The sequence below is a fragment of the Oncorhynchus kisutch genome, linkage group LG13, assembly GCF_002021735.2.
Source record: "Oncorhynchus kisutch isolate 150728-3 linkage group LG13, Okis_V2, whole genome shotgun sequence".
NCBI lineage: Eukaryota > Metazoa > Chordata > Actinopteri > Salmoniformes > Salmonidae > Oncorhynchus > Oncorhynchus kisutch.
Window position 1 is genome coordinate 57,636,817 of NC_034186.2, and position 12,553 is coordinate 57,649,369.

At 44.5% G+C, this 12,553-nt stretch overlaps 1 protein-coding gene across 2 annotated transcripts; it reads right to left on the minus strand.

The window, feature by feature from the left end:
- Nucleotides 1–4,668: 4,668 nt before the first annotated feature.
- Nucleotides 4,669–11,267, minus strand: LOC116353103 (NLR family CARD domain-containing protein 3-like). Of its 2 annotated transcripts, none has more exons than XM_031786627.1 (9): nucleotides 11,189–11,267; nucleotides 10,080–10,339; nucleotides 9,844–9,943; nucleotides 8,848–8,925; nucleotides 8,596–8,646; nucleotides 6,569–8,390; nucleotides 6,345–6,431; nucleotides 6,081–6,248; nucleotides 4,669–5,806 (listed from the first exon to the last, which is right to left on the minus strand). In XM_031786627.1, exons 2-9 carry the CDS (start codon nucleotides 10,308–10,310, stop codon nucleotides 5,470–5,472), a joined length of 2,874 nt encoding a protein of 957 aa, XP_031642487.1. In that variant the 5' UTR covers nucleotides 10,311–10,339; nucleotides 11,189–11,267; the 3' UTR covers nucleotides 4,669–5,469. The 2 variants fall into 2 exon arrangements, with proteins under 2 accessions (XP_031642487.1, XP_031642488.1); XM_031786628.1 differs by lacking the exon at nucleotides 11,189–11,267 and adding an exon at nucleotides 10,887–10,933.
- Nucleotides 11,268–12,553: the final 1,286 nt, after the last annotated feature.

A 12,553-nucleotide genomic window follows, 5' to 3' on the forward strand; every position in this document is an offset into this window, starting at 1 on the left:
AACAATCATCGGAAGTGATAAGGGTAAACAAGCAATGTTTTTTTTTAAATAAATTCAATATTTGGTTTGACGTTTAAAAGAACATCCCTAAAATATGTCTACTATTAGATAGAGTGGGGCAAAAAAGTATTTAGTCAGCCACCAATTGTGCAACTTCTCCCACTTAAAAAGATGAGAGAGGCCTGTAATTGTCATCATATTGTAGGATTTTTAATGAATTTATTTGCATATTATGGTGGAAAATAAGTATTTGGTCAATAACAAAGTTTATCTCAGTACAGAAGTCAAACGTTTTCTGTAAGTCTTCACAAGGTTTTCACACACTGTTGCTGGTATTTTGGCCCATTCCTCCATGCAGATCTCCTCTAGAGCAGTGATGTTTTGGGGCTGTTGCTGGGCAACACGGACTTTCAACTCCCTCCAAAGATTTTCTATGGGGTTGAGATCTGGAGACTGGCTAGGCCACTCCAGGACCTTGAAATGCTTCTTACGAAGCCACTCCTTTGTTGCCCGGGCGGTGTGTTTGGGATCATTGTCATGCTGAAAGACCCAGCCACATTTCATCTTCAATGCCCTTGCTGATGGAAGGAGGTTTTCACTCAAAATCTCACCATACATGGCCCCATTCATTCTTTCCTTTACATGGATCAGTCGTCCTGGTCCCTTTGCAGAAAAACAGCCCCAAAACATGATGTTTCCACCCCCATGCTTCACAGTAGGTATGGTGTTCTTTGGATGCAACTCAGCATTCTTTGTCCTCCAAACACGACGAGTTGAGTTTTTACCAAAAAGTTCTATTTTGATTTCCTCTGCCCATATGACATTCTCCCAATCTTCTTCTGGATCCTCCAAATGATCTCTAGCAAACTTCAGACGGGCCTGGACATGTACTGGCTTAAGCAGGGGGACACGTCTGGCACTGCAGTATTTGAGTCCCTGGCGGCGTAGTGTGTTACTGATGGTAGGCTTTGTTACTTTGGTCCCAGCTCTCTGCAGGTCATTCACTAGGTCCCTCCGTGTGGTTCTGGGATTTTTGCTCACCGTTCTTGTGATCATTTTGACCCCACGGGGTGAGATCTTGCGTGGAGCCCCAGATCGAGGGAGATTATCAGTGGTCTTGTATGTCTTCCATTTCCTAATAATTGCTCCCACAGTTGATTTCTTCAAACCAAGCTGCTTACCTATTGCAGATTCAGATTTCCCAGCCTGGTGCAGGTCTACAATTTTGTTTCTGGTGTCCTTTGACAGCTCTTTGGTCTTGGCCATAGTGAAGTTTGGAGTGTGACTGTTTGAGGTTGTGGACAGGTGTCTTTTATACTGATAACAAGTTCAAACAGGTGACATTAATACAGGTAACGAGTGGACGACAGAGGAGCCTCTTAAAGAAGAACTTACAGGTCTCTGAGAGCCAGATATTCTACTTGTTTGTAGGTGACCAAATACTTATTTTCCACCATAACTTGCAAATAAATTCATAAAAAATCCTACAATGTGGTTTTCTGGATTTAATTTTTCTTATTTTGTCTGTCATAGTTGAAGTGTACCTATGATGAAAATTACAGACCTCTCTCATCTTTTTAAGTGGGAGAACTTGCACAATTGGTGGCTGACTAAATACTTTTTTGCCCCACTGTATATTCAATTTGCTTGTAAAGCACAATCATTTCAGCCTATATTCTATGCTGCATTTAGAACATACTGTACATCAAAATGATATATTTTAGACTACAGGAAGAGGAGGACTGAGCACGCCCCATTCTCATCGACGGGGCTGGAGTGGAGCAGATTGAGAGCTTCAAGTTCCTTGGCGTCCACATCACAAATAAACTAACATGGTCCAAGCACACCAAGACTGTTGTGAAGAGGGCACGACAAAATCTATTCCCCCTCAGGAGACTGAAAAGATTTGGCATGGGTCCTCAGAGCCTCAAAAGGTTTTACAGCTGCACCATCGAGAGCATCCTGATAGGTTGCATCACTGCCTGGTATGGCAACTGCTCGACCTCCGACCGCAAGGCACTACAGAGGGTAGTGCGTATGGCCCAGTACATCACTGGGGCCAAGCTTCCTGCCATCAAGGACCTCTATACCAGGCGGTGTCAAAGACTCCAAACACCCTAGTCATAGTCTGTTCTCTCTGCTACCGCACGGAAAACGGTGCCGGAGTGCCAAGTGTACTTCCAAGAGGCTTCTAAACAGCTTCTACCCCCAAACCATAAGACTCCCCCACCACCCTTCTGCGCTGCTGCTACTCTCTGTTATTATCTATGCATAGTCACTTTAATAACTCTACATACATGTACATATTACCTCGACACCGGTGCCCCCACACATTGTCTCTGTACCGGTTCCACCTGCTGTTATTTACTGCTGCCCTTTAATTATTTGATATTCTTATCTCTTACTCTTTTTTTTTTCTTCTTAAAACTGCATCGTTGGTTAAGGGCTTGTAAGTAAGCATTTCACTGTAAGGTCTACACCTTGTGACAAATACCATTTGATTTGATTTGAAAGATACTTTTGTGCAAAATATCTAAAACAAAATAACCTAGACATTAATGGGATTTCATTGCAATCAAGCAGGTTTGGAAATGTTGTTTCTATCCTCCACTTGACACATTATTTCCCACATTATCAATACTATGAGGATATTTTGGAGGGAAGTGAGACTTTTTTTTGTATTGCGTTACTATAATCATACTGTAGCTATGTTTCTGTAACACATAGTAGTAAAGTACAGCGGGGTCTGAAATTGGCACGCATGATTACGATGATCAAAAATGTCAGTTAGAAAATAAATGAAGCTTGATTGTATGCGCCACATGTTTCTTTTTTAAACTAATACAATTGCACAGAGAAAGAGTGTGTTTAACAAGTAATAGGGTCAAAATGATTGACAACCTTGTTTTCAAGGATAACAGCACTGAGCCTTTTTCTATAATGTTTGAGTTGTAGAACACATTGGTAGGGGTTTTAGACCATTCCTCCATATAGAATCCATCCAATCCTTGTTATCCGCACTCATGGACATCCCTCTTCAATTTAAACCATAGGTTTTCAATGTTTTTCAAGTCCAGAGATTGAGATGGCTATTGCAAACGGTTGATTTTGTGACCAATTAACCATTTCTTTGTGGATTCTGATGTGTACTTGGAGTCATTCTCTTGCTGGAAGATCCACTTGCGGCCAAAGTTTGAGCCTCCTGAGTCCTGGCAGAAGCAACCAGGTTTGTGGCTAAAATGTCCTGGGTAAAGTTCATGATGCTGTTGACTTTAACATGGGCCCCAGGACCAGTGGAAGCAAAAATAGACCATAACAAATATTGTCCATATTTGACAGTAGTTATGGGGTCATTTTCTGCTTATGCACTCTCATGTTGACGCCAAACCCAGCACTGCTGAGCTAAATTTTTACGTCATCTGACCAAAGCACATGTTCCAAGCCAAATGCCAATGAGCAATCTCCAGGCGTTTACATATGTTGAACAAAATGAAAATAGAGCTATTTGGCCATGCTGGGATTGTCTTTTTATTGTTGTATTTTTTTGTATTTTTTTTTACTGCTACTCTCTGACTGAGAAAATTAGGAACTTTCAGAGCTGCATGTGTTAATTCACAAGTTACATTCAGAATGACACTAATTACTGTAAATGTATCAGATGTAACAGTGTCAGTGCTCTCAGTGTCAGTGCTGTTCAGCTGATACTTAATTTCACAGAAACAAAGTTTGTCACTTGCAGAGTTCTAAAATCCCCCGGCAAACATTACCACAGAGAGAGTGCAAAGTACATGCAAAGGAGCTTTATTACACATTCAGCTTTTACAGCAATGGCAACATAATCACTACGGCCCAATTAGAAAAGTATAAAAGGGCTAGGATTTAGGGCTATAGTGTCACGACTTCCACAGAAGTTGGCCCCCCTGCCTGTTCGGGCGGTGCTCGGAGGTCGTCGTCACCGGCCTACTAGCCGCCACCGATCCCTTTTTCGTTTGTCTGTTTGTTTTGTCTTATTAGTTTCACCTGTGTCCTGTTGTGTGTGTTTAATGAGCTGGGTAGCCTAGTGGTTAGAGCGTTGGACTAGTAACCGAAAGGTTGCAAGTTCATATCCCCGACCTGACAAAGGTACAAATCTGTCGTTCTGCCCCTAAACAGGCAGTTAACCCACTGTTGCTAGGCCATCATTGAAAATTAGAATTTGTTCTTAACTGACTTGCCTAGTTAAATAAAAAAATGTATAATTTATCTTTCATCTCTCTGTGTGTTATAATTTTCCTTCAATTCGTCAACAGGCTGAATGTATCTCATCGGACAAAGCATCCCAGCGAGCAAAACAGCGCCCCTCTGTCTGTCCATTTCTGTCCATCTATTGCTGCCGCCAATTGCATTGAATGGAATGCAAGGGAAGCCAGCAAGAATTTGGCCTCCCTTGATAAAAAAAGTATTAAAAAATGTGCCAATCTACGTTGAACTAAACTGAGCAAGCGCAATTGTGAATGGTCCTGGCGGGTCAAAAAAAAGTGTTTAGGGTAGCCAGCTTGAATTTTGGTGTCACTCCTATCAAATCGAATTGAGAGCATACGTAATTCACAGAAACAACACTCGTTGTGTTGTCCTCTGGTGGCTAGCTAGCTAAAGTTGTCACTTTGCTAAATTAGACATGGATGGAGATAAGGATTGGACTTGGTTTTATTGGACGTGGTTTTACTTAATTCTGAGTGATTCTGATCCAACCATTTATTCATACACTGTTGTTCCCCTGGCCTGAGAGGATGGAAGTTCAATATGTAGCTAGATGTAGAAGGCTAATATTAAATAGCTAATGTTGCCATCAATTGAAGTCAGTCTAGTGAGCAAGCATCTTAGCCAGGTAGCCTAGGACAACAAAGAATAAAAGCGTGTACTGTATGACAGAGTGGTTGACCGTTTCATCAACAAGTCGAGTGAGTCAACATATTTAATTATATGCAATAGCACACATACGCACACACACACACGCACACGCACGCACGCGCACACACACACACACACACACAGAAATTAGAACCATGGACAGCCACATAATATTTTGCTCAATGGACTAAATCGTTTTTGGTATCTTTTAATTGTCACTGTGTTAAACTAAGAACATGTGATTTGATGTGGTTGAAGTGTTGAAGTTGAAATGGTGCTGGAATAGTGGAGGCAGGTCCTGTTTTCTTTGAGGCTCATGGTAACTCTCCGTGGTTCTGAATCAATAGTTGTTTTAGTGGTCAGAACATTTTGGAAACATTCACTTGCTTGACCATGCTGTAGGTCATGTAACAGTTTGTTACGTGCAATATGCTTGCTTTGTGGACTTCACTGGACAGAGGTTGTTCTCTGGTTTTGTGACGATGCAAAGGTGTGGTTGCTTTTTATTTTGCCCATTTAGACTTGATCAGTCATCTCACTTTGTGGATAACCTGTGTTCCTCACAGAGCAAAAGTGAAGTCATCTCACTCCAGCCAGGTGAGTGGGAGCGTTCAAAAGCTCCAAGATCTTGGTCTCCAGCTCCAAGGCTTTGGCTGTGTTCTCTCCTTCCCCTCCCTCCCCATTCTCCCCACCTGCTCCCACCCTCAGCCCCTTCAAGATGGACTGTAGGGCATCTGCGTTCTTCACTGAGTCCATCTGGTCCCGGTCATCCCGTATCTCCTCTACCCAGTCCAGGTAGGCGTTTAGCAGTCCTAGGTCGTCCACAAAGTTCCCAATGATCTGGAGCCCCGGCCGTCGATGCCCTAGCTCCCTCAGCCTCCTCTTCCCCACCTCCCCAATGTCATTCCCCACGATGCTGGGAAGGAGAACATAACAGGTCAGACAAGATGTTATCATAGCAGCAACTGTGAAATACACTAGATGGCAGTATGTCAACACCCATTGTAACTTCAGAGAAAACTGTCAACCTCAAATCAAAGTGTATTTGTGACCTGCACAGTATACAGCAGATATAAACAGTACAGTGGAATGCATACTTGCAAGCTTTTCATCAACAATGCAGTAATATTAAGTCAGATAAAATAAATATTACAAAAAGAGAGCCCATCTCTCTCTCCCCTTTCTCTTACGTCAGCGTTTTCAGAGAGGTGTTCTTGCTGAGGCAATTGACAATGTTCTCTGTTCCTCTCTCTGTGATGCCAGTGATGTCCAAGTAGAGTTCCTCCAGTGTAATGTTCTGCTCCAGGGCCTTCCACAGCTCCAGAACCCCTTCTGGACCCAAGTTGTTACCACACATACTGTACAAAATAGAGGAGTCAAGAGTTCAAGGGCGAGATAGAGGCGCTATGAAACAGTGTTAGAAATGAAATTATGTTATTTTCAGAGTCACTTACAAAAGCTTCTTCACCTGACACTCGTTTGATTTCAACACTGCAGATTCCAGGATTGCTGCCTCCCTTTCCAGACAGTTATATCGCAGACTGAGAAAAAATACAAATTATAGTTACCTACATTAATGAGTTAATTACTATACTTCTCATCAGTTAGTCCCTGATCAAACATTTGCAACAGGTGGTGCAGAGCTGTGTCACACAAGTAAAATGCTATGAATACTCACTAAAGAGATTCACAGCGGTGCAATATCGGAGCTAGCCTGCTAAGACCTCTGTTTCCGATGTTGGAGTATCCCAGGTTGAGCTCCTCGAGCCTATGTGGGGAGAACTGCAACACATAGTGTAATGCTGCACAGTCCACCATGCTCATCTTAATCTTGAACAGGTTCAGACTCCGGATCTCTGGTGACGCCCTGCTGGTGACTTCCTTCATGTGCAGCTCCATCAAACAGTGGAGCAGGTTCAGCGCCGTCTGGTTGGCTAGCTGCCTACCCTTAAACTGGTTCTGGAACCAGATACCCAGCGTGGTGGGGATATCCTCCCCCTCCAAGCCCACCTCCAGAGGGGCCAGCACCAGCCCATCCAACTGCCCCCCGAGCCTGGCCCGGAGAAGCCCCATGAAGAAGCGAGTGAACATCTGCAGGTTCTCCACCCTAGTCTGGTCCAGGTGGAGGTCTTGGCTCAGTAGGGGAGTTGGGGAGGTGGAAGGTGGGGGGATCTCACCAAAGCACCAGAAGTCCAGAGCCTGGATTATGTGACCCTGCTTTGAGAGGTTGATCGCACAGTACAGGGCAGCCAGATGCTCCTGGACGGTCAAGTGGAAGAAGGAAAACATCTCCACCCTCTCCTCTTTCAGAGGCACCAGGATCTGACTGAGGAAGGTGCTCTGTATATCTACTGGCGTGAGACCATAACGTTCCAGGTCCTGTATGTCGAACATGATCTTACTCTTTAGAAGGTTTTCGTAAGCTAATCTCCCCAGGTTCGTCAGCTGTTGCCTAACTAGAGAAAGTACCTCCGATCTGAGGATGTTGCTCTTCGCCTTACCTTTCAGCGCATGGTGCTTGATGGCTGTAAACAGGTAGCAGTAGTAAACCTCGCTGACTGTCCTAGGTGGGTTCAACTCTAGAGACCGTGAGTCACTATCTTCCTGACTGGAGAAGAACTCAGCCAAGGCGGTGCAGATAATATAGCAATAGAGAGGGATGAAGGAGAGCACAAAGAGGTTGTCATTGTCCAGGATGTAGTTGTACACCTTCTCAGACACCTCGGGGTCCTTGTAGAACTTGGAGGTGTAATCCTTCACCTGGTCCTCCTCGAATCCCAGGACCACGCAGCAGCGCTGGAAGAACCGCTTAGGAGCATCCGTGGAAGGCCTGGATGTCAGGATGACCGAGGATTCTGGGAGTAGACTCCCCTTGATCAACGCCATTATCAGCTCTGATACAGGCACCTTGGAGTCCACGCCGATGTCCCTGTCAGGAGCATTCCAGTCCAGTTGGTATTGAAACTCGTCCAGCCCATCCAGAATGAAGAGCAAGGGACCTGGCGAGGCCAGAAGGTCTGGCAGGACAGTCTTGAAGTAGCGGAATCGGTCTTCGAGCAGGTCCAGTAAGCTCAGAGGGGCATTGATCAGGTTCAGCTCGCGGAAGCGGAGGTCAAACACACAGGTGAACTCACGCATGTGCTTCCCCAGCGCCCACTCATAGACCAGCCTCTGCACTGCCACGCTCTTGCCGATGCCAGCAATGCCCTTCACCTTTACCCGCTTAGGTGGGCGCCCTGTGGTGCCTTGGGGGCTCAGGAGGTGGCGAGGGCAGATGCGTTGGCAGGCCTGGTGGGCGTAGATGCGTGCCCGTCGACTGGCCAGGGTGAAGTACTCATGCTGGCTGCTGTCAAATGACTCGTTGTCCTCGGTCACGAAGAGATCAGTGTATCGGATCTCAATGTGAGAAGCAGAGTTGGCGGCCTGTCCTCCCCCTTCTGCGTAAGATGTAAGTCGTTCTGTACGTTCCAGAAGGGTATTTCTGTGAGCTGAAAGGGGAACTGCAATAGAAGAGAGACAAGTAAATTACACAAGTAAATGGGCACACATACCTAACACATTACAATAAGATACTCAAGTCATATCTACGAGAAATGTTGCTGCAATTCGTGTATTATAATGTCTTTATAAGCAAATATTGATTCAACAGTCAATTCAATGTCAGTGTTACACAGTTTGGCCCAACTCTTAATGTTATCAACCTACCTCTGAGATGAGAAGATTTTACACTCCGTCGAGGTTTCAACCCTTCCTCAACTAAATTATCAAGACAACGATTTAAATTATACATTTGACACATTTGAAAGATACATTTTCCCTACCTGGAGATTGAATACATTTAATTGTGTCATATTACTGATGTGTGTCATTTGGGCACACTAGAAAGCATGTTAGTGATAATTGATTCATCATCTCATATCTTTACTATTTATGGTGGATTATAATGGGATTCATTACCTTTGACCTCAGGGGTCACAGTGAATTTACTCTTGCCTTTGAACAGTTTTGAAATGGGGCTTTTTGGCTTTTTCTTCTCTGTAGAGATGAGATAGAAAAAAATGCATGGACGTAAACTAGAAAAACATAACTAGGCATCAGGTGAGATGTTGTCCCAGACTTTGTTGATAATGAAAAGGTCTTTGACACAATCTGTACTTCCACCTAAGACTTACCTCACACCAGTGTGTCGCCAGTGTTTTATATTAATGTAAGCACGAGTGTAAGTGTTTTTCCATTAGGAGTGTAAACACTAAAGACTTTGGGCGAGCATAATCAACAACCTTTGCATCATCAAGACTGTTGCTTTGTGAGAAGGTGTTAAAGTTCACAGTTAGCCATTGTTATGTAAATGCAATCTCAGATGGAAACTCAACAGAATGTTTTGTCACATTGACAGAGTATTTTATTGACTACTATATACAGGCTACAATGAATGACTTTTCTATCGCTGTGCAAGGATGAGCATGTATGCAAACCGCTTGCGAGTCCAATCTGCAGTAGATAAGACCTTGGCAAGACATTAGAGGCTTTGCCACAGTTCAGTGAATTGCACTTCAGTTGAATACTACAAGCCTGAATTGACTCTGTTAATCATTTCCCCATAATGTTCTATAGTTCAATAAGTAAATCTGACATAATTATTCTTTATCAGCTCTTTCACTTCGCATTCAGTCACAATTCATTCATTAATTTTCAGTTTTGCATCAGTTTTGGCTCACACTGCCAATATCTTATTTTTTTGTCAAACATAATCAGAAGCCTGCCTTTGGCTAAACCTCAATGACAACACTATTACAACCATCAGTATTTTTTTTTTTACAAACATCAAAACTGCCTTGCCACCTATCCTGGTCGCAGATCTGTTTGTGCTCTGCTAACCAATGAAAATAGGAGTTGGCAGACGGTACAAACAGATCTGGGACCAGGCTACAACTCCCCTGCAGCCAGGCTCACCCTCCACTCTAACCGGTTTGGCCTCCTTCATCCCTTCTGTCCTCTCCCTGCAGTGTCTCTCCACCCAGACCTGCAGCTCCTCACAGTAGTAGTCCTGCACCTTATATTGACAAGGAAACAGTCACAGGACACCATTATGTTAGATACAGGAACAGAATTACGACGATGCTCTGCTTAATGTAAGTAACATATCAGGTTATTATACTGTAAGTACTGTGGTTCATCAACATACACACCTCCCTCAGGACCTGCAGGAAGCCGCGGCTGCTCTCCTCACTTGCGCACACCGTCTCCAGGGCCTGCGCAACGGCATTGGAGGGCGAACGCTCCAGCAGGGACAGGTAGTGGGCGTGAGAAAGTACCCCGGCGTCACATAGCCAGCGTAGTAGGGGGGCAGGGTGGACACGTGTCCACTCCAGGAGCACATCCCGCTGGGAGTGCAGCAGCTGCTGGGCTGTAGAGGTCATTATCCAATGGAGGTGTGGTGCTGCTGGTACTGCAGATATGTTAGTGTATGGTTATGAATTAATGATGAATCTGAATTGCTTTAATTTACTGTATATTGCAACATTCATTAATTAGGTTGCAAAGTACTTTATATTGTACCAATTCTTTATATTGTACTAATAAAAAGACTGGGGAGAAGACTGCCCTCTCTCATTAAAGTCACGGACGTTCTAGCCTGACTGCGGAACTGCAGGCATTGGGATCCCCCATTATAGGGAATGGAAAAATTGCACGTTTTTTGGTCAATCTTCATATAAATGCAAAACATTTTTGGAGACAATCATGGTACCAATAATTGCATCTGCAACACCAAATGTATGTCCTCGAACTGATTATTTACAAAATTGCACACAGAAGAAGTTATAAGGATCATTTAGTTGCTAATAGCAGCCTGCAGTACCCCGGTCGGCCTTCAACTTTAGTTATCGCATGAGAGGGGGTAGCACTGAGCTAGCCTGCAACGTTTTTTTATTTAACCTTTATTTAACTAGGCAAGTCAGTTACGAACTAATTCTTATTTACAATGATGTCCTAACCTGGCCAAACCCGGACGACGCTGGGCCAATTGTGCGCCCGCCCTATGGGACTCCCAATCACAGTCGGATGTGATGCAGCCTAGATTCAAACCAGGTACCGCAGTGAGGCGTCTTGCACTGAGATGTAGTGTCTTAGACCAATGCGCCACTCGGGAGCCCGCTTATATGGATCCTTATACAGCGCATTCGAATTGTTTAAGAAAAAAAGTTGGTTATTCGACTTTGTAGAACATAACATCCACACTGAAGCCAAAAACCCTGAGGTACAAAAAACAGCAAGAGATGCCCGTAAGAACCCTTACCTGAACAGAAGATATTCCTACATTCACTACTGCACCCTGCACTCTTTAGACCAAATACTGTTGACTGTATGCAGGGATTGTATGAATACTCTATCTTACCTGTTAGATGGTGGGAATGGTAGTGACACGCCCAGAACTACAAATACAGAGCAGCTGAAGGAGTCCATAGTCCACAGTTCAATCATGTGTCTATGAACCGGTTGTATCACTCTATTATTGTGTTAGATAGACCGCTACTCATGGCTATGATAATAACGCTGCCCACATGGAAAAGATAGAAGAATTGAACAAGATTCTTATGAATTCTACCTGGAACTTGTAAGTAACACATATGGCAGCAAATACACTTACAAGATTCATAGAAGATTCTTGTAATATCTGACTTATATGGGAGGTTTACGTTTAGACAACAGAAATGTTGCATGTATTGTAAAAAACATACAAGAGACATGTAAGGTCTCACATACATGGGACACACATTTCAAAGCACTTGGATAATGGTAATAACAAGCTGTTGCATGTTTTGCATAAAAAAACATACGAGAGACCTGTAAGCTAAGACCTCGAAGGTCTCACATACATGGAACATACACATTTAAAAGCACTTGTATACCACCGCCTGACGTCATTCACACATGCAATGTAACACTTGAATTGAAAAAGAAGCAAAGTCCGCCTCGAGGAGGAGGAGGAGGAGCAGGAAGAGGAAGGGTGAAAGCAGAAGGAGAAGAGGAGGAGGAAGAGCAGGAGGAGGAGGAGGAAGGGTGAAAAAATAAGGAGTAGAGGAGGAGGAGGAGCAGGAGGAGAAGAAGGGTGAAAGCAGAAGGAGGAGAGGAGGAGGAGGAGGAAGGGTGAAAGCAGAAGGAGAAGAGGAGGAGGAGGAGCAGGAGGAGGAGGAGGAAGGGTGAAAGCAGAAGGAGGAGAGGAGGAGGAGGAGGAGCAGGAGGAGGAGGAAGGGTGAAAGCAGAAGGAGGAGAGGAGGAGGAGGAGCAGGAGGAGGAGGAAGGGTGAAAGCAGAAGGAGGATAGGAGGAGGAGGAGGAAGGGTGAAAGCAGAAGGAGGAGCAGGAGTAGGAGGAGCAGGAGTAGGAAGGGTGAAAGAAGATGGAGGAGATGAGGAGGAAGGGTGAAAGGAGAAGGAGGAGAGGAGAAGGAGGAGCAGGAGAAGGAGGAGAAGGAGGAAGGGTGAAAGCAGGAGGAGAGGAGGAGCAGGAGCAGGAGCAGGAGGAGGAGGAGGAAGTGGAAAGGAGGAGAGGTAGGAGTAAAGAGAGGATGAGAGGAGGAGGGGAGGAAGAGGATGAGGAAAGGAGGAGAGGTAGGAGTAAAGGGAGGATGAGAGGAGGAGGGGAGGAAGAGGATGAGGAAA